Source organism: Balearica regulorum, chromosome 8, assembly GCF_011004875.1.
Source record: "Balearica regulorum gibbericeps isolate bBalReg1 chromosome 8, bBalReg1.pri, whole genome shotgun sequence".
In the NCBI taxonomy this organism is placed as follows: Eukaryota; Metazoa; Chordata; class Aves; order Gruiformes; family Gruidae; genus Balearica; species Balearica regulorum.
This window is the reverse complement of record NC_046191.1, coordinates 25,781,676-25,803,746: the sequence shown is the minus strand read 5'-3', so window position 1 is coordinate 25,803,746 and position 22,071 is coordinate 25,781,676. Positions and strand designations below refer to the sequence as shown.

The window sequence follows — 22,071 nt, the reverse complement described above, 5'->3', positions numbered from 1 at the left end:
CCTAGAAATTACAGAATTGTGTGTTACTTCTGGTGCGCTTGAAGTAATTTCAGGTTTTCTCCACTGCTGAAGCCGGAAATCTGTTTATTCTTTAGCATTTTATTGGTGCTTTGGTAAACAAAGATGTATAAGAAATATTCAGTTATATATATAGATATTTCTCTACTTTAAGTTGTTAAAGAGTAGTTATAGTAGGAAGTTGTTTGTGAGAGGGGAAATATGTATGCTGGCAAATAACTGTTCCTGTCAAAGTCAAAATGTCATGAAATCTTCACTAGTTCTACTGCAGGTTTTAAGAACTCAAACTGTATGCTTTTTACTTCTTTGTGAATTAATGCATGTTCTGGAATTGGAGTGAAATAGTTAAGGAAACACACTGCATTCCACTGAAAATCTTTTTGTCACTTTTTATTGCAGACTAGGTAACACATTTTCACAGGTAGGTCTTGCTTTGCTGGAGATTTCCCTTGTGAGAATGAAGTAATTATTATCTGCTGTCAGTTTTTTCAGTGGGATTGTGAATTTGGGTACCAAATTGCTTGGTATGTGGTAAAGTAATGTTGGGGAACATGAGCATCTTTGAGTTATTGTGGTAAAGTAGTGTTGGGGAACGTGGGCATCTTTGAATTATTCGTAGAAGTGAGTCAGGAGGAAAAAATACATACAGTTAAGCACAGATTGAAATCATCCAAATTTTTTTTTTTGATTGAAAGAAACAAATAGAGGTTATCTTGTGATCTGACTCTTGACAACTCGTTTAGGATTACATCTCTTGTTTATGTCAGCAATCATAGCTCTAAATTTCTCTATCTACTGAGTGAACTATGACCAGACAAAACTCCTCTATTCAACAGTCATTTGGACCTACTGATTCTAGAACTTTATCATCTTTTCTCTAGCACTGGGCAGAGAGATTACTGTTCCTCAGTCTGGTCTGCGTCCAGCTAGACTTGTATTATGTTTCTGATAATCATGATGAGAAGAAAGCAGGCGAACATAAGATTGCCTGTAGAATGACCATTAAAGAATCGCCTCCCTGACCACCGAAGGAACGTGCCTACTGTCTCATTCAGTGTTAATGTAGAGGTGCTTAGGGTGGTTCTTGAAAAATCTAAATCTCACTAGAATGGGGTCTGTCTGTGTGTGAAGATATGCCAGAGGAAGCAAAGCAGTTCCGCTTTCAACATGAAAGGCGGTATATTTTGAATAACAGAACTTTGTGGTATACTATTCATGGGTTATTAGAACTTCTAGTCATAAGAAGCTGTTGTTAGTTTTTATTACCTTATTTGTCTTCCAGTAGACTTTGAAGAGAACCAAGTATTTTGTTCAGAAAGAATGCCATTCGTTCACTTTAGAGACTGCAAGTGTCTCCAGCTGCCTTTGTGTTTGCTTTAGCAAATCTTCTGGGGCTAAGGAGCAATTAAAAATCCATTAAGCCTGGAGAAATATCAGGTCACATTACATGCTACTATTCAAGTCTAGCTGAGCAGCAATTCTGCTGAGTTGGGTGGGAAAATGGATACCCCTGACTGCTTGTTTCTATGGCTTTATAGGCTGTTAAATGCAAGGCATCAAGTCCTACCTATAGATCTTTGTGGCAGAGAGTCCTTAAATCTGTGGTGGGTACTATTGGCAGCGTACAGGGAATGCCTGTGAAGAGCACGTGAATCACACTGAAAGCAGAGTATCTAGCTTGCCAGCTGAAGGGTAGGTGTGTTTCTGGGATCCTGTCTGCCTACTTGAGAATTGGTTAGAAAGGCCCTCAGTATGAAACAAGGGATGGTCCTAATATTTTCAGAGTGAACATTTTTAAGAAACTTGTATTTTTTAAAAAATATTCAACTGGAACACAGTCTTCTCACCGAAGGCATTAAAAATAGGAAGTTATTCACACTGTACGTGCAGTCTTTTCTGGGATAACTTCTGTGACAGGTCTTGAACAAGATCCTGTATCATGTACTGTTTTTTAAAAAGCTGTCAACTTCAGTCTGTGCAGCTGTTTCAATTGTTTCTTTTTTTCCACAGTGCCCAGAGGGAACATTTGAAATACTTTGTCTTTACCTGTGAATAATTTGATAAATGACTCGTGTGTGGAGAAACACTGAACAATAATGGACTCTATGTGGAATCACTGTAACCCTTCTGAACCATGATGCTACTTTAATATGTCAATATAAAAAATGCTGAGAAACCCTACTTTCCAGTTATCCTTTTTCCCTTTAAAACGGGTATTCCTGGTCTTCTGATGGCTTCAGTCCACTCTGAGACATATGGGTTTTTTTTATAATTGTGGCTTTAGGATTTCTAACTTAATATAGAACAGCTTAGTTAAGTTTTGGAAGAATTAAGAGGAAGAGAGGGAATAATAGCAGATTTGCTGTCGTACCTAATATGAATGTGACTTGATTTCAACATCCTTACAATGCTGATAAGCATACTCACACCCATGAGTTGTTCACTGGGCAACTTAGTATTTTATTCTTCAGAAAAAAATTTGTAGTTCTATCAAATAATATAGAAGAGAATAGAAATAATTTTGACTGAATTTTTGTACATGTAGGACATCAAGGGAATTCAAAGAATAATCAGTTTTTCCATTGTAGGCTACCTGCTAAATTTCTTGTACCTGTTCTATAGATAATTGTAACAGTAGGGTTTTTACCTTAAGGATGCTCTTCCCCCTTTGTGACAGATGGCAAAGCAAGAATGTGATTTTTGGAAGATCATGTACGGGCATGCTTAATTCTGTAGAAAGCTTGACCAATTGTGGCATTCTTGTACGTGTAGACCAGAGATTAATAGCTTCAGATGTTTCATACATGAGCAGATGCTTTTTTGTGTACTTAATGCCCAAACGGAGTCTTCAAATCCATGGTGCCTTTACACATAACATGGTATTACATTCATTTTATGAAATGGGTTATAAATGTCTTTAATTTTTCAATGTGATACATAATTTCATATGAAAATGTATCATATTTGGGTAATCTGAATGACTGGGCATGTACATACTTTGGACAGTTGCGGTTCTGGCATATTTATGGAAATGAGAAGGACTTGTGGTATGAATTGTTCCCTAGAGGGATGCTCTCTCTTTTGTACCATAATCTAGTCAGGCTTCTATTGACAAACTCAGTAAGGTTAAAGGGGTTCTATTTCACTTGAGCTACTTTGCAGCTTCACACAGATAGTACCTTCCCAGTTTTTGTGAATGTGGGGGGCTGCCTGCGTGAGATGATAGGGGCTTTCCTCTAGGTGGGCTCCTCTGAGCTAATCTCTGTGATACGCCTCAGATCTCAGCCTCTACAGTGCGATGAGGCTGTGTCATTACAATCTGGTCTGTGTAAACCCGGAGAACTAACACTCACGTCCTGGAGGCGGAAACAGGACTGAAACTAGCCTGTTCGAATATATAATGGGTGACAGGCTGAGACTGAAAATTTTCTCAAAGGCTGCGTTCTTGCCACACAAAGCCTCGTTGGCGCCTTTAGGTATTAATGTATTTTCTACTACAAATTATGAATGGTCTCTCTACAGGCATCCGATTATCTTTACTGATGTAGGTCAGAAGCTTAGTCACTGACATGCTTAATAAATATGCTTAGAAGCATCTAAGCAAAACACATGATGGAACCTGTCACTTTTTAAATCATTTGTTCATATTGATTAAATAGTAATAGATGTCACAATTCTGTTAAGCTGGCAAAGTTCAACTACCATGTTGAAAAGGCCACAAGCCTGACAATCCCTTAAATCAGAGTTTCCAGACACCACATTTCTAAATTTGGTCACTTACCCACTGTCATTTTGCTTCCAAAATCTGAATAAAATATACCACTCAGTTTTCAGAATGGTTAGTGGAAGTAACATGTGTATAAAACTGTCTCTTAATTTTGTGATGAGTTACACATCAAAGTTGTGTTTCCTCCCTGGTGTCTTGTCCCACTGTATTGCAGAAGCTGTCTTTTCGGCTGGGTGCAGTATTTGGAACGTAAGCCAATGGATCAGGTCGGATCAAGTATCTATGAAAAGAAATTATAACTCTGATTAAAAAGACTTGGCATGAGCAAGAATAAAATAAGTGCATACAGTTGTAATGTTGAAAAGATCAGACTTAGAGACTTATTTTGAAGGTGCTTATTCTAGGTCCTGTTGGGTAACTTGGACACGGGTAACACCACTCACTTTAGGTGCTAATTGTAAAGCTTTTCATGTTTTGTCTGCCTAGATGTCATCTGTATGTCCTAGGCACAGTTAAACTTTACTTTTGAATGACAACTCCTTTGCCAATAACTCTGCATTTCTTTATGCATCTCCTTTATTCGTTATGCCTTAAAGAAGGAACAAGCAGTGCACAGAGTAATTTCTGAAAAAAAATTGTGAGAAAACTATGGATAATTCTTGTCACTGTGCTCAATAAATAAAAAGCCTGATGTTGTTAATCTTGGTGTTGGCTGACAGTCTGGAGGTGGACCCCTATTCTAAGAACTTCTAGTAGATCTGATTACCTGAGAAAAATGCCTCATGAATTTGAATCTAAGTTTGAGATGTTTAAAATAACTTTTTTTCTTAGGATAAGGATGGAAAAGCTTCCCATTAATTTCTAAGTGTAAGTTCTGCACTGTTTTGTCACCTGTCTTGGGTGACAAACTATCTGATCTCAGCTTTTGTGACTGACAGGTAGTAGCTTTGTGCAGCTGCAGAACTAACATTTCAGTGTTCTGAACTATCAATCAGTGCTTTCCAGCACCACTGTGCTCCTAAAGGAGAGAGACATCTAGATTCAATGCCAGTATCTTAAACTTGTCCGAAGATGTGCAGTAGTGTTGACGCCAATGGAAATTTTACCTCAAATCCTGGTTTTGACTTTTTTTTGGAGAAGAAAAATGAAATGCAGGAAAATGAAATGTGAAAGAATCCTCTCTCACGTTCTCAGAAATCTTGGCACCGCATGTCTGTCAATCTCCTCATCAGCCAAATGAAAATGCCTAAATATCCAAATAGAGATTGTGTGCATGCTGTGTGGTGCTTATAAAGATTTGTTGTATTACTTTGCAGTGGCCCTGAAGAAAGTTTCTGTTTTTACAGGCCGTGAACTTCCTCCATTCAGTATAATGAGTATGTTCTGCCCCAGGCTTAATTAAAAGACCCTGAAAAATTCAACAGCTTGCAAAATGGAAAATCCCAATTCACTGAACTAACATGTTCTGTACGTGTACGAGCAGCCACTGTCATACCTCCCACAGAACTGCTGTATCAGTTTTCAGCTCGCCTAATAACAGCGTTCCTGGCCCCTCAAAGCAGGGGCTTCTGTGAGGCATTGGCTTTATGGTGGCTACCCAAGAGAATTGCCTGATCCCCATGACTTGGAAATGCCACCTGCCTCTCTTACTTTGTTAATGCTTCTCCTTCTGTCAGGGCTAAAACAGAACAGCAGCATTTTCTTTGGACTTTGTTGCTACAAATAACCTGACCTTATTTGCATAAGAAAAGAGTTGATTTAAATAGAGGATTAAAAAAATCTACTCGTACGATTCCTATCTGGATCGTATTCTCATGGTATCTATTTGTTTAAAGTCAGACATTACCCTCTATTTATAACATCTGGTATTTATTATTTACTCCAGAACAACCTATTTGTTTTGCTGATCCAACCAATGAAACTGAGGAGTCGTGGAAGAGTCCACTCTATTCTGTTCATCAAATCCAACTGAAGCATGTTTAAACACATGAAAAAAGTCTTACTTTGTTGTTGGGTTTTTTTTTTTTTGAATAAATTTTCTTAGATTTGGGGGGGGGAAATTCAAGTGTTTCTATATTTCTTTTTTTTTTAGAGTAAACTAAAGACTTGTGCCTGAAATACATAATTCACAAGTTCTACATCACAAATAATTCTATAGTAAGTAAATCATGGCATACCTTAAGTAAAAATGAACAAGACTCTTACAGTGATAAACTTTGGTAAAATTGTAAGAAGCCCAAATATATGACTAGTGCCTCGAGGGTTTATAACTGGCCTGATGTCACAGCCGCCAAATCTCAGTGGTCACCTTCTGCCCTTAAGCGTGTCTGGAGCAGTACTGCATGAGCAATTCCTATGCATCATCTTTGGATGTTGCTGCAGATTGATGAGATTTGGAAGTCCCAAATGCAACTCTTGGAACTGAAACTGCAACTCTGAGTATCATGTTTTTGTAGGGCACCATCAACACTGACCCCAGAGGAAATAAGGACAGTCTTAATCTCCAGAGAAAAAAAAACCAACACCAAAACATGTCAAAGGAACAAAGAACCAGTAGTGGGTTTGGTGGTAGTTGTCAGGGTTTGGGTTTTTTTTTTTGGGGGGGGAGGTATTTGGTGGGGTTTTTTTTCCTTTAAATAAGGAGATGGCCAGTGCTAGCAACAGAATGCATTGTACTAATTCTGGAATGAAAGAGAACAGGGAGTGTTAATGCAAGATCCATTTGCAAGTACTAAACTTCAGTATAGAAAAAGATCATCATGCTCTGCTGAGAGTCAAAATGTTAAACGTTTTGGTACAAAAATCTCATGGCTATAGAATGAAAACTCTGCTATTCAGTACCTGCTTCTTAAGACAAATAGGGTAGATGAAATATGGAGTTATTAAGGCAAAGTCTGAACATATTACTTGAAATGTAATTGTTTAGGTGCATGTGAACGTTTGGGGTTCTTTTCAAGCAGAAAGATAATAAAATAAATTCAGGAAGAAAGTACAAACACGAAATTTTGCAGGTCTTGTAATCATTTTGTGTGTGTGCTTTAACTTACACTATATCATTCAGCTCTAATCTTGTATCTGGAGAAGGATTGATCAGGATGTAAGAAAGGGTGTTCTGATGATCGTTCATTTCATCTAGAGGACAAAAAATTATTATATTTACAAATAAATTGTGAAAAGTATAATTTCTGAAAAACAAATTTGATAAAAGATCGTTGTTGGTTCATAGAACTGTCAAAGTGTCAGGTGTCAAAGTGATTTCAAGTAAGTTTAGCAACTTCTTTTCAACTGTACTTGAGTTGGAACTATCTGACATAACATCTTTTGAATTATCTGCCCTTAAAATATCTTGTTTTCTTTCTGAATGTTCTAAAAATGTTCTTTTGCATTTTTTTTCAGTCATAGCAATTCTAAATGCAACCCAATTTTAGTGTAACTTACCAATCTGTCATGTAGCTTCTGTTAGTATGTGGGAAGTGGGGACTTCCATCCTCAGCTGGCACTGAGTTCAAGTGCTAAGCAAGGTTAAATGCAGGTGTATGGCATTCTCATCCATTTCCAGATTTGGTCAGTGTAAACCTTTTTTCCTTTTCCCTATTTATCTTTTAAGCATTTTCCTTTTATCACCTGTGCCAATGGGTTGAGATGTGAATGCTGTATAAATGCAAATTAGTAATATTTTTTTTTTGCATTTTTTGACTATTCTTCTAATGATATGTTGCAAATGAAGGCTGACAGAAAATCTTTTTTTGTTTGTTTTTTTTTTTTTTTAAGGTTTTTGCCTAGTCAAGTCTTGCTAAGCTTTCATAGCTGTTACTGCAGTATCTTTCGTAGAGCTTTCTCTTGGTATGCTTCCTGGGGTGCTGCAGTGACACTTGCTTTACTTTGATAGAACTAAGAGAGAGATGCATTTCTTCTGTGTTAATTTCTGTCTTCAGCGTTTTAGGAAAAATTATTTGAAAGAGAACAGTACCGTTCTAGTTTGAATGTAATTCCTAAATCTTTTGTTAATGAAGTATTCTTGATACACTGTCTGTAGGTTGAAAATTACTGTATTGGGTATTTTCTAGTATGTGTAATTTCTCTACATGCTTGTATCATGTATTTGCACCACCATAAGTACTCCTATCTAGAAACCAGATAAGCTCACGTAAACTCTGAGTATAGATGCAGTTATACAGCTAAAATGGTGGTTTACAATATTTGATGATGTTTCCTGTTTGTTTTTTTTTTCATTGCTCCCTGCAGATGCAGACAGACATTACTAAGAAGTACATTTAACTTCTGTAGGGAGCTGACTGGCTTGATTGATTCCTGCTAGTTTGAAAGAACAGAGAGATTTAAAATTTGTATTCCGTGTATAATATGTAGTGGGATGAGTGGGGAGTGAGCTAGCTCTGAAGGGGGGGTGAAAGTCTTCTGAAATTCTTTCTGAATGTCGTGGAGGGTGGATGGATGGCAGCGGGAATGTGACAACCCAGGTTTGCAGCTGATTGCCTGTGTAAAACTGCTTTGTGGTTCTTTGAGGGGTTTTTTAGTTTTTTCCCCACAATGTGGGTGTTCCTGGGGTTGCAAAAGTAGAAGGTTTCTTTTTAATGAGGCATAACTGTAAGAAAATAGGGAAGTGATCATGAAAATTTATAAATCAGGTAAAGCATTTACCTAGCAAGATTTTGCTGTTCTCTAGATGGTATATAATCTTCCTAAATTTAAATAATGAAATGAACATTTACTGTTGGCTTTTAACTAGGATTTTAAAAGAAAACCAGGAATACAACAGTTTTCTTGTTACTACTATCAATATGAATCAAACTTCTTTGTGGTTGATCAAATGTTATTGTGGCCTGTGTCACTCCCGGTAAACATTTAGTCCTGAATCTTTCTGCAGAGACTCATATAGTATCCATAAAGAAAGCAGGAATAGTAATTATCCAGTTGGAGTGTGGGATAAAGAGCTTGTATTTACATATCTAATTTATACAGATTGAGCAAAACTATAGCCACGTATTCTGTAGCAGCCTCCTCTCATGATTAAGTTGATTTTGTATCAATAGCAACAATAAGAACTACTGTTGGGTAGTACAATGCTATTAGTGTCAAAGGATGTTTTGACCCTGCATTAAGAATGTGTGCAGTTAAAATGGACAAATAAATATCCATTCTGTAGGAAATACCACATTTACCTTCAGTTAATGGATATTTTAGGGATAAGTCAAAAATAACTGTGTTGAAAAATGAAGAGTAACACATTCGTAAAACAGTACGTTTTGGATTTTTCAAATGAAAATTGAGTATGGGAACTCCAGTGTTGGTGCTTCTGAAGTAGAAAGCACTGAGCTCCATATTGAACCTACTATGCAGACAAATACGTTGGGATCTAGAAATTCTTAGTGTTTCTCAGAAAACTAGAACCCATAGTTCTAGGTGTTTCCACACAACATGCTACAGAGCCACGGCCATAGAAAGGCAACCCAGGCAGCGGTGGTGTATATATTAAAAAGGGTGTTACAGAGCTCTTGTCAATGGCTTTAAAACAGACAAACAAAAAAGCAACCCAGCATCATCCTTGCTGGAGAAGGACTTGATGGATAAAAATAGCATCGAAAGACCTAGTGAAATGTGCTTCATTAACATAATTTTTATGTGACACTTTAGCATTAACTTTAAAAATTGTGGGAAAAATGCAATATCCTTCACATATAAACAACTCTCCACCTTGATGTATGAGTGAACTTCCCAATGGTTCTGTCTTCATCTGTATTTCAACAAATTTGTGGAAATATGGTGCAGTTGTTCAGTGACAGGGGAATGTTTATATTATTCTGCATATACATATCATGTGTGAAATATAAATGTGGCTGACATGCTGCCTTCTGAGCTTTCCATCTGAAAATAGGAATGGGTGATAATAGATACGATTAAAAACACTCCAGCAAGGTTTTTTCAGTTAAAAAAACAGACAAAAATACCAACAAACCCCCCTCCAAAACAACAAAACAAAACCATTATCATAAACTTAATATTTTGTTTATGGGACCCTCAGTTCTTAAAAATAAGTTCATCTTACATAACACTGATGTTTTTATTAATTTAAAGTATTATAGTAATCATACCGTATCCTGCTGGAGAAAGGCCCAGATGCTTCATTCTGTTTTTCACAAGTTCAGCAAGCTCTTGTCTTTCTGACCTCCTGTAAAGGTTCATTCGCTGCTGGTTTATCTTCTCGGCTGTTTTACTGGAGTGTCTTGGTACTCTTCTGCTCAGCCGCCGGGCCCACTGCATGCTTTTTCGTCGTAACAAGGGGTGATCAGACTGATCGCTAGATGTTGAGTTACGATGATTACTACGATAACTAATCTGTTCTTTGGTGTCTTTAGTGTCTTCCCACTCTTCCACATTGATAGAGATTTGAGACTTGAAAGGAAAATGATGTGCAATTAAGAGCTTTAAAAAAATGGAAGCAGGTTAAGATGTTCTCTCCTCTTTTCAACAGTGCAGTTGAACATGTGTTTTGGTTGCAGTGTTGCTGAGGGGATTCAGTTGTTTGTACTTAGCAAATGTTCCTGAATTGGGTGCCCTTTACTAGACTTTGACTTTTTATGTAAATGATATAAATACACTTCTCAAGTGCAAAAGCAGTTAAGCAGTTAGTGCCCAATTCCATTTTGATTCTGAGAAGAACAGCTCTAGCCTTCCAATACTGCCTGAATCTAGGAACCTGTTCCGAATGACTTCTCCACTTTCTTCCAAGTTTGCATATTTTTAGAAATTCAAGTTCTGTAACTGCTTTTTAGATGTATGTTGTGGATTCATCAAGTAATAGTTCAACTTTGGCTGCGCTGCTTTGAGTACTCTTTTAAGACCACAGGTGGAATGTGCCTGTTACCTGCATCTCAAATTCCCGGGCATTTTTGACCTTCCAGCACATACTATCTGGAATGCCTCTGTGGCTGAAAATAATAGGGATGTGTGTTGTAGCCTTCAGTGTGATTTGGGGCACCTCTTGCAAACAAGGTAATTAATTCCTACCTTTAAGTATAGTGAAGTTGTTTTTTCACTCATATAGTAACCAAAAAAACCCAGACGTAAGGGCCAAAATCTGTCCCTCTCTTGCTGTGTTTTCTTCATGCTACCCAAGTAATGACCAATGGTATACACATACAGCAGTAGTGAAATAACTCAAGTGGATGAGCTACATATGCAGTTCTAACATATACAAAAAGATCCTAGGGAATATAAGAGGAAACATTTCAAAAGATAACTTCAAAATTGTTTTAATGTCTATTTAAAATGTAACTAATGTTTTTAGCTTCTGGTTTCAAACTACTCCTTATAATCCTGAGTTATCGTTATGATCTTTGAAACATGTCTTTTATTGATACTGAAATAGTGAAGCCTTCCGTGATATCAGTGCAGTCATATTGCCAAGTTACTGGTGACAGATTTCAGCGTGTCGAGTGTTTAAAATAAATGAAGTATAAAACAAAGATGACTTAAACTGGAGCTGGCTCAGTTTGTATGACTCCCCAAGAACTGAAAGAGTTCACAATATGCTGGAAGTGATCAGTGAATAAAGCAAATTTAACTGAAGAGCTACTGAGGTCCTAAAGGCCTTTTCCCATTAATATAAAATCTGAAAACAAGATTCTGTTGACCTCATCAGTGTTGAATATAACTTTTAAGAGGCTCTCCACCCTCTCTCACACAGAATCTGCAAGGTACCTGGAGTCCATAAAATAATACTTGATGTAAGTCTGACAGTGTGAGAAAGATGCTAATTTTTTTTCTCTTTTGCACAGACTAGCTTTCATCTGTGTAAAAAATCCCAAACGAGCAACAAAATCAAAACCAAGAATTAAAAAGATGCTTATGTTGTAGCACTTCAAGTAAAAGCACATTTTTAATATTCTAGACTAGGGTCTTGCAATAAGCCTCATGCAAAGACCCAGTAATTCATTGAGGTTCTTCAGTTTAGTCTGCAATAGGAAGGGGGTTTATTCTGAAAAATAACATCTCTTCTGAAGTTTTATTACTGGCTCAGCTGATGTTGTTTTGGGTAAGGCATGAAAGAGAATCCTGAATCCCTGTGTACAGGAATGCAATTTTAATTTTTTTTGTTGCTTGTTATTTTAAATTGACAGTTTGGTTTTGCATGTATTTTACAGTATGGATTCTGTATGAAAAGATGCTCCGTATGGTTGAGAAGGGTCTATTTGGTGTGAACAAATCTGATACTGAGTATAAGGGATGGTCTTGTTTTGCCTTTCTTCCTGTCTGCATTAGTAGCTTTTCTTGTCCAACTCTTGGTAAAACAGCCATCTAGACCTGCTGGCAGTAGTATTGGAAAGGCAGAGACCAATCATCCTAATTATTACAGGAGAGTAAATCACTTTTTTTTTGAGCCAGAGATTCACCAGGAGAGGCCAAGTAAAAGAACGAGTCTTTTGCTTCTGTGAAACTGTAAATCCTTAACTTGAACTTTTGAAACACTGGGATAGGCGAGTTGTGAAACCATGAATGAAGTTGATTAAATATTTACTTAGGTGACTATTCAGTTTTTATGGTGCCTGTTGAGAAAGGTGTGCAGAATGGCCCTTCCCTCTATGCAGGAGGAAAAAATTAAACTGTTTAAAGACAAAGCAAAACCAAAGAAACTCAAATCCCCTTTCAAAGGCAACACAAAAGCGCGGAGCATAAAAGTCCAGGGCGGAGTACTTCTGTCTGTCCCCCTCTGTTTTAATCAGTCTCAAACTTTCTTTCAAAATACTTTTGTAACTATCATTAATTTATTTTGAGGATTGGTTGCATTTAATTTCCTTTTTGCATAGCTTATAAACCTGCTGTATGAGAAGCATAACTGATGATATGGTGTAACTATTACTGTATAGGAGTAATTTGACCATCTTATGTTTTATGAAATGTATATATATTTTTGAGATTCTTTGAAATAGAAACATAGTGTAATTCCTGGAAAATATCAAGGTGCGTGTTAAGTCTTTACATAATCACTGCTACTTTTACTAGGGAAAAAGCTGTATGTCACACGTAAAGTGAAGAAATGTGTGCCTTCAAATGTTTTTTGGGGTTTTTTTTTCAAGTTTCAGGTTTTTGTGGGGGTTTTTTGTTTGGTTTTTTTAAAGGCAGGTTCCCATCTCAGGTATCAGACTGTGTCTCCAAATGAGTGTGATTGCTCGCTTGTGCTGCTGGACACTTGTGAGCCACAGGGTTTTTTCCACTCAGGCAAGGTGCTCTAATAGGGTGTTTCACGCCATTATTTGAACGCTAGCTCAGGTTAGCCAACACGTGGCAAGAACAGGAATGTAGTCACAAACACACCAGTGTTCATATTTGAGATGGTCAGGATGGCTGTGAGCATGGTGGCAACAGTACTACACCACCAAACATCAATTAATTTCTTGGATCTTTGTTCCCTTGCTTTGCTGCTCCCTGGTAGCTAAGTATGTAAAATCAGTTTAAATGTGCAGATTCATCCTATTCTGAAGCAATGCCTTATTTTTATCTAACTGCAAGTTTTATGTTAAAATTACTTTCATTGTTCTGTATACTGATAGCCCTTAATTGCACCTAGGGTTCTAGGAATGCCTTTCTGGTCCATCAGCTGTCTTAAACCATTGTTAAGTACAACCACATACTCCTTTCATGATAAACTTGGGGATTGTTGTCCATTAGCATTTAAGGTGTTAGGATCAAGGCTTTTGACAGACTGTAAAGATGATCTGTTATTTACAGAATTAAATAGGGACCAAATTCCACTGGGCTTTTTTGAAAGTCATGGTCTGTCAATTTACAGATGTTAAATAAGATGTTTGTGTCCAGAACAATGTTGCTTTGAGCTTTATTTGCTCAAGGATGATCCATTGCATAGTTCCATTTCCTGCAAGGATTTTATTCCCAGGGTTTAACCGAGCGTACTGTTTCTGGCTGGGACAGAGTTAAATGTCTTCATAGTAGCAAATACTGGGCTGTGTTTTGGATTTGTGCTGAAAACAGTGTTGATAACACTGGGATGTTTTAGTTGTTGCCGAGCAGCACTTACACAGAGCTAAGGCCTTTTCTGCTCCTCACACCCCCCCACCCGCAAGGAGGCTGGGGGTGCACAAGGAGTTGGGAGGGGACACAGCTGGGACAGCTGACCCCAACTGACCAGAGGGATATTCCATACCATATGATGTCATGTTCAGCATATAAACCTGGGGGAAGAAGGAATGGAGGGGGAATGTTTGGAGTGATGGCATTTGTCTTTCCAAGTAACTGTTACATGTGATGGAGCCCTGCTTTCCTGGGGATGGCGGAACACCTGCCTGCCAATGGGAAGTGGGGAATGAATTCCTGGGTTTGCTTTGTTTGTGCGTGGGGCTTTTGCTTTGCCTACTAAACTGTCTTATCTCAAACCCCAAGTTGTCTCACTTTTACTTTTCTGATTCTCTCCTCCATCCTACTGTGGAGGGGAGTGAGTGAGCATCTGTGTGGGGCTTACTGCCTACCAGGCTTAAACCATGACACCCAGAAACAGGCAGACAATAAGTAAATACTTACTTGTGAAGCCATTTCTCGTGACTGACAAAGGAAGGGGAAAAAGAAAACAAAAGACAATTTAAACAGAAGTGAAGCTGAAGAAACAAACATGGACTGTTTAACAGAAACCACATAAAATCAGCTACACAGGCAATATGAAGACTTCATATGTCCTTTTTTTAATGAAATGGAAATGGTTTGAGACAGAGGTGCAGGTCATTGAGAGGCAGGCTAGAATTGCTTCTTAGTAACTAAATCACTGAAAACTTGCGTTCTTTTTAAAGGAATTATATTTATCTGTCAGAGTGAAGTGAGGGCTTCTCATTTGCATGTGTCCTGGTTTTGGCTGGGATAGAGTTAATTTTCTTCATAGTAGCTAGTATGGGGCTTGATTTTTGGATTTATGCTGAAAACAGTGTTGATAACACCGGGATGTTTTTGTTACTGCTGAGCAGTGCTTACACAGAGCCAAGGCCTTTTCTGCTTCTCACCCCACCCCACCAGCGAGGAGGATGGGGGTGCACAAGAAGTTGAGAGGGGACACAGCTGGGACAGCTGACCCCAACAGACCAAAGGGATATTCCGTACTGTATGACGTCACGCTCAGCATATAAAGCTGTGGGAAGAAGGAAGTGTGTGTGGGGGACACGTTGGGAGTGATGGCATTTGTCTTTCCAAGTAACCGTTACGCGTGATGGAACCCTGCTTTCCTGGGGATGGCTGAACACCTGCCTGCCGATGGGAAGTGGTGAACGAATTCCTTGTTTTGCTTTGCTTGTGTGTACAGTTTTTGCTTTACCTATTAAACAATTGTCTTTATCTCAACTGACAAGTTTTCTCACTTTTATGACACAGGTCAATCAATAGCTATCTTATACTAAATCTGGGCCTGGTCTGATTAAGTACTCAAGCGCTTGAGCAGCTGCATGTGTACAGGCTCTGGAGGTTCCTAATGTTATAGTAAAATTATGAGTTTAGATTTAAGTGACTGATGGTCCCAAACCTTGTTTTCAGAAAAACATTTGAAAGACCGTTAATTTATCAGTTAAGCTTGCCTCAGAAGACTTACTTGAGTATGTATGCATGCTTTTTGGGCCTCAAGTTAAATAGCTAGCTGTGAATGTGAGAGTAAAGCATTGCATGAATTTTATCTTACTTATCCTTATTTAATGAATTGTTGAAAGCTATGACAGACTTTTTTTTCATATTAGCAGTGATGCTGCCTATATTCTTCTCCAAGAAATGATTTTGATGGACTCTGTTAATGCTGCTATATTTAAGAAAAAAAACTCAGCTGACATTACTGCAGTGGCACAGTCCACTGGCTAAGCTGTAAAAGCCACCTGTAGAGGTACTGGTGGTCCACAGTGGAGAGACACTAGTGAATCTGGTGGAATCTTGCATAGCTTTTTTGTAACCCTTATTTTTAAAATAACTGAATGTTTGAATGAAGATAAATCTTGCAGTTAATCATTACACGGCTTAATGTTCTATAACATTTTTCTGAAATACAGAAGAAAAAATAGAAATTGTCTGTCTTAGAAATCAGGAAACTGCATTTCAGAAGAAAGGAGTAAGTTGTTCACTGTTGCATTTTAGAACTGCATTTAAGCCATGGTTTAATGAGATGGCAGTACTAATGGTCACATAAACAAATGGCTGTCACACCTGATGCAGGACCTGGTCATATAGCTTGTTGTGGATACTGCCATTAGTCACCATATGCAAGTTCAGACTAGACCTAACTATCCCAGTCTGTCCTATCTGTGCCTGAGCTGCCTCTTATTTTCAGTCACTTCTCTGTAGGCGAGCACAGGAATGAAAGTCAGTATGTAGACTGGCTCTGGGTAGTCATGAAGTCTGGGGCTGAATGTGACCGCTGAGCTAATGTGACCGTATACATGTCAGCAGGGGGAGGCCTTCGGTGGGTTATTTGTATTCTGTGCATTTGCAGACACGGCATTCAAAATATTCTTTAAATAAGTGGTTTTCGTTCTTACAAGGACCAAAGAATGTTGTATACTCTGTAATCAAATCCAAAGAAAAGTATAGTAAACTGACATACCTCAGATGTTGTAAGCTTTTGGGATTCTGTCCTATAGACTCCAATTGGAATGTCTCCCGTAGAAGAACAAAGTTTCTGATATAGTCTGGCATATGTCCTAATCCAGAGATCCTCTTCTGTGATTTTCATCTGAACAAATAATAATAAATAGGAAGGAGGACTTTTAACTCTTAAGGGCTTATCACTTGTTCACTATACTACTTTTGAAAAAAAATTAAAACTAAATACTAGCTGGTAAGGATTGTATTGTAGTAATGCACCTTTGCTCCACAACCAATCTGGAACTTCTATTGAGTTTGTAGACGGTTTCTTTTCTCTCCCTCTTTGAGAGACATTGCAGTGCATATGCTTCAGTCTTATGAAATTACTTGTGTTCTTGTTTTAAAATTACTTAGAAACTTATATGCCATCCTTCATCCAGTGTTCATATTTGACTAAAATATAAAAGAATTAACTAAATATTGGCAGCAGTAAGAAACTAGTGATGAACAGAGTGAAGAACGTGCAAGAACGTGCTGCATTATGAATGCAGCCAGATAACTGTTCGCTAGACTGCAGGCTGAATATCTAGAGAGAAGGAAGTGGAGGAAAGTAATACATTAACCCTAAAGGACATAAGAAAATCTTAATTCTCAAATATTTAATTACTATTGCACTAGCTTTATTTCAAGATATGTGAGCCCCTTTTCAGAGATTCAACTCTGTTACAGCGAATGCAAGAAAGCTTTATGATTGACCAACAAATCCTTCACTGGCTTTTATTTGAACGACTTTTTAAAATTATCATGGATCACTTCCTTTTTGAGAACAATATCCTGCAATTCTTTATGGTTCCCCAGAAAGCAACTAGTAAATATCTTCTATTTATCCATTTGCCACCTGGGGTGCAATGGGTGGGGGAGAAAACCACAAATTTAATAAAAAAAAAAAATTTAATGGTTTTATTTTTTGGGGTGTGTGTATATACATATTAAAAATAGATATAAAAAAATAAATTCTGCATTGGGAAATATTGACATGCATAATAACAAGATGACTTTTGAACTTTGACACCTAAGCTGAAGTCATTTAATACATCCTATCTTTATGTAAAATCCAGTTCTTCCCTTTATTGCCATAATGGAAACAGGTGGTGTGATATAGCATTGTGTGTAAGTGCTAGCCAGGCTGTACAATATAGGTAGTACTTCCTGGTTTTTATATGCTTAATTTTAAAAATTGGTGCTGAAAGGCCATTGCTATTTCATATAAAATGCTCTTTTCCTATGTTTTCCTGTCTTTCCTATTTTTCTTTGTGCTTTATAGAATGTGCTGTGTTTTCTTGGGGGGGTGGGAGGTGTTTTGCTATTGAAGTAACTAAAAATGGGTATGTTTTCTATCTAATTTTCATGTCTTCTCCCCTGGTGAAAAAGGAAACAGATGGTCTTTCTTAGACTTTCACAAAAGGGAGTGCCATACAAAGAAAGTAGTGGTATTTTGCAGACAGTACAGAATCTTCTCTGGTACTCTGTAATTTTTTTTTTTTTTTTTTAAAATAACTTACAGAACAAAGAAACCCAGATCCTGGTGTGGTATCAAGTCCCAGCAGAAGTCTTGTGATAGAAATCATATAATCTTTCACAAATGACTGCAGGATATTTAACAGGAGAGATGGAAAAGAAAGAAAAAAGCTTTAATGAACAGATGAGCAGGTAACCACTAGCACCATGTGTGAATTTCAAAGAAATTGTACATCTGTGTTTACTATCAATCACTTTATCTTTTAAGTATCTTAATCGTTGTAGAAATACCTATGCCTTTCTTTGTACTGAATCTACTTACATAAAATAAGTTTTCTTATTTGGTTCTGCATATACATGCAATGTACGTACAGGATTCAGAGACTAGGGCATAATAAGGCACCATGAAAATGAAGATGAATGTAGATGTAAGATCAATGGAAGTAGGATGTTGGCCTTATTAGGTGTGAAATTATAATAATGAACTTTCTTTTGTTCAAAAGGAACGCTGTCTTATGTTGGATGGGTCTGCAGTACTGAGTAGTGGGTAATACTAAGGTGACACAGCTATCATTTTAATTCAAACGAGTCATTTGCCTTAGTCAATCTATCTATTTTTTTGAAGGTTGATCTGCCTTATCTCAGGTCAGGCCTGTTGCTCTGCTAACAGAAGTGTTTTGCTGATTGGTGAAAGAATAGAAACTAAGCTAAACGTGAAGTGTGGGCTAAGACTGGGAACAGATATTAGATGAGCTAAAATCACAAATATTTCTCATCCTTACGAGTTGGGCTGCTGGAATCAGAGCGCCATGTGGGTGCTCTGCTAACTGTGGTAGGACTGTTCATTGCCACCTCTTCTTAGGTGTAGTAGGGCAGCATTCACAGCAGGCTATCAATTCTCCTTGGAACACAGCTTGCAATTAGCTCTTTTGGCTTAAGGTAAATATGGAGCTAGCAAATCAGTTTTAATAGAGAAATATTTTACAAAGGTGTTATATAAATCCTTTAGAGTTATAGCATCTGAATTTGTTTAAACTCAGAAGCTAGACAGATTTACTTTGATACGTAGTGATTCAACTATTTTAATTTTTGTACTGGTAATTTTCCAGTTGTGACAGGGTAAATGCCAATGAGCATCTTCTTGAACAAAATTTTTTGTAACCTTCACTTATTTGTTATCTTGGCTGCATCATTTATGCTATGGAATTATCATTAGATTACCAAGAGTATTCACAAGGATTTGCTAGACAAAGCTTTCATTTTTCAGTCAGAAGATAATTTGAAGGCTTTTCTTTTGGCCTAAAATAGGAAGCACCAGATGAACCCCGCTGTTTCCCATGTCATTTACTCTGCATGCAGAAGAAAAAAAAGTCATAGAGAAAAGGATGGGACTATGAAAAAGAACAAAAAAGATCTTGCTGTTATAGTATGTGTAACTTGGAATAAAAAAGATAATTCTAGAAAAAGACAGTTCACCAGAGCAGTAGGAGTTCAAAGAAAAAAATGGGTGGAATTTGAGTGAGGAGGAATGTCGGGGGGGGGGGGGGGCGGTGTTTTAAACTCTTTCTGGTGAATGGTTTTACTCTCTCAAGTCACAGCATGACTGACCATGTCTAGGAGCAAATATAAAATATTGCACTGCTGGTAGGAGTTGATGATGATGACAGATCTGTTTCTATGGAGGTGTCTTAATCTACTTTTTAAAAAATTTTACCATATGTGATGTTGATGTTCTGCAGCATGATTCAAAACATGTTTCATAAGCAAATATATTTATTTGTAAAACATCTAGACTTGGATAAATGGCTTTACATCTGTTGGCTTATCTGCTTTTGGTACCTCTATATACATGACTGTTTTATATATTAATGACTTTCTGAGAAAAGCTTAGCTCCAGGAATTTTTCTATTTACGTTGAATTTGCCTTCGGGTAATTTATTTGGAAGTAGAATTGAGATGAAAGAAGACTTTTCATGCACCAAATTACCAAGTAAACTAATTTCCCTGAAAGAATGTTTGGTGCCTGAATACAAAAGCATCCACAGACTACCTCTAGATATAGGCAAAGTAGGTAGCTGCTTAGGTGAGCAGACTGCATGGGCCCATAGAGGTGTTGCTTGCTTATTCTGCGTAGCTAGAGTAGTGCCGGAGTAGTTAGTGCTGGAGGCTGCTTCTTGGGCATCCCAATGTATCAGGGCGTGCAGAAAGGCACTGCCGAGGAGGGAGGACAATAGTCTCCTCTCTTTCCACCCTGAAACCAGCAACTACTACTTTCATTTGTCCTGACCCCATATTTTCTGATATATTGTTTCTTCAACTGTCTGAGGCTTTTGCCCTTCCCTTATCCCCACTGACTGTCATCACTTCTTTTTGCATGAGGAGCTCCATCCTGGATTCTTGGGTAACAAGGTTCAGTGTTGCTTTTTCTTCCCTCACTTTCTCTTTGTAACCACTGCATGTATTTCTTGTTAGGGCCAGAATGGGTTTCTTTAAGATAGATGGCTCATCATCTGGAGGTCTAGTCAACGTGAGTAAGAGGACAGGACACAATGCAGTAATTGAGGCCTCTATCAGCAAATGCAGATGACTGATAAGTTACTTGTAAAAGTAATACTGTTGGGTTTTGTGGTTAGAGGCACTACTTTGTGGGAATGGGCACTGCCTTTTTGTTGCAGAGTACAAGTGTTACTGATCTGTATAATCTGTATTTTATGTAAGCCTTATCAAAACTATCCCACTTATTTGACTGTCGAGACGTTCACAAACAGTATTGTGGTGTTTAACAACAGAATTTGTGCAAGGGCAGGGTAATTTTGAGGTTGATGACTGAGCTGGTACTGTCATGTGGAACACACTCCATTAGCTTTTGCCTTTGATTGTTCCTGGTACAGCACTCACATTAACAGCTTACATGTAGGAAAACAGGGTCATCTAACAATTAAGTACGTTAAAATAGGTGGTAATAATGCATGTCTGCTAAGATAAGTCACATTATTATTCATAGTACCTGATAAAGCAGCGTATCCAACATACTGATGCTGAAAACCCTGCCAGCAGCGAAGGGCAGTCGAAACATAAATGCCAGATTAGATCCCTTCTCTCGCTCTTTCTGTTAGGGAATTAAAAACCAGAAAATACTTTTAGTTCTGATTTTGGAAGAACTATAACAACATCATCAAATTGATATTACCTTGGAAGAGGTCAAAAGTGTAACATCGCTTTACTCCTCTGAGTATAATTTCTTTCTACAAATATGTAGCATCTTCAGTACTTACAGTGTTTCAGGTTGAAAAATTTTGTTTAATGTATATGTTGTTTCAGTCACCACATCTCAAATTGCCTGGGCATATTCTACTAGATAATTTTTAAAATTATTAAGGAATTTCAACTATGCGTAGAGCAAAGCTCTTGTTATTCCTGCTCCAATTTTTTGGTGCTGACAGTGGACTCCCATTCAGGTCCAGAAAGTCTACTAGGAACAAGAAACATGAACAGAATCAAAAGGGAAAAAATGGTATTTCAGTGAATGTGAGGATATTCTAAATATCCGATTCACACTCTAAACCCTTTCTTTCAAGAAAGGTTGCCTCTAATTTTTTTCCTTATTTAATACAAATGGAGAATGTAAGTTTTAAGTTTAGACCACAGGTGTTTTGGTTTTCATTTTCTCTGTTGTATAAGGGCCATTGCTTTCTCCTATGTGTTGTTCAGATTTAATTATCTGTAAAATGAGCAAAGTTGCAGCTGCAACAGCAGATGGACTTCTGATTTGTGTTATCTTTCTTCTGCAGGCCGTTAGGTTGAAAAGTCAATTTTGCATGTGTGTTTCAGTGCTACCTGAAGGCAACTTGCCTGACTTCAGTAGTCTTTCTGAAAATGAGGTGCTTAATGCAGAAATAACAATCAACTGTATATCTGACTGCATTAGATAATTTTTACTCGAGTTTTTAATTGCCTTTCATTTTGCATGAGGGAATTCTGAAACATCAAATGAACTACAGCACCACCTGTGAAGTGCTCCCTGCAAATGTTAAGATGAAATGAGTGGAAAATAGCAACAGCAGGCAACTTCAACAGCAATGAAGAAAATGTTCTTTCTTTAGAATAATTTATTTACCTGTATTTCAGCATGGCATAGTTTGGATAAGAAGTTAATTAACTGTTCAGCTTCCAACCTATATTCACAACTTTACATTTGTACAATAAATTAATAAAGAGAGGGGGGAAAA

General features: G+C 37.6%; 1 protein-coding gene across 8 annotated transcripts in view; it reads right to left on the bottom strand.

Annotated features, from left to right (window-relative positions):
- Positions 1 to 394: 394 nt before the first annotated feature.
- The window catches only part of KCNT2 (potassium sodium-activated channel subfamily T member 2), a 143,901-nt gene continuing 122,224 nt past the window's right edge, over positions 395 to 22,071 (bottom strand). For 5 of the 8 annotated variants that reach the window (XM_075760162.1, XM_075760157.1, XM_075760158.1 and 2 more), the window contains 7 exons: positions 20,850 to 20,951; positions 17,887 to 17,970; positions 16,344 to 16,472; positions 14,300 to 14,320; positions 9,856 to 10,156; positions 6,793 to 6,877; positions 3,758 to 4,025 (listed from right to left, as the gene is read on the bottom strand). In XM_075760162.1, coding sequence (XP_075616277.1) covers positions 3,914 to 4,025; positions 6,793 to 6,877; positions 9,856 to 10,156; positions 14,300 to 14,320; positions 16,344 to 16,472; positions 17,887 to 17,970; positions 20,850 to 20,951 — 834 coding nt within the window. In that variant the 3' untranslated portion in view covers positions 3,758 to 3,913. Of the gene's footprint in view, positions 4,026 to 6,792; positions 6,878 to 9,855; positions 10,157 to 14,299; positions 14,321 to 16,343; positions 16,473 to 17,886; positions 17,971 to 20,849; positions 20,952 to 22,071 lie in introns of all 8 variants that reach the window. The other 3 variants (XM_075760155.1, XM_075760160.1, XM_075760159.1) reach the window with 3 other exon arrangements.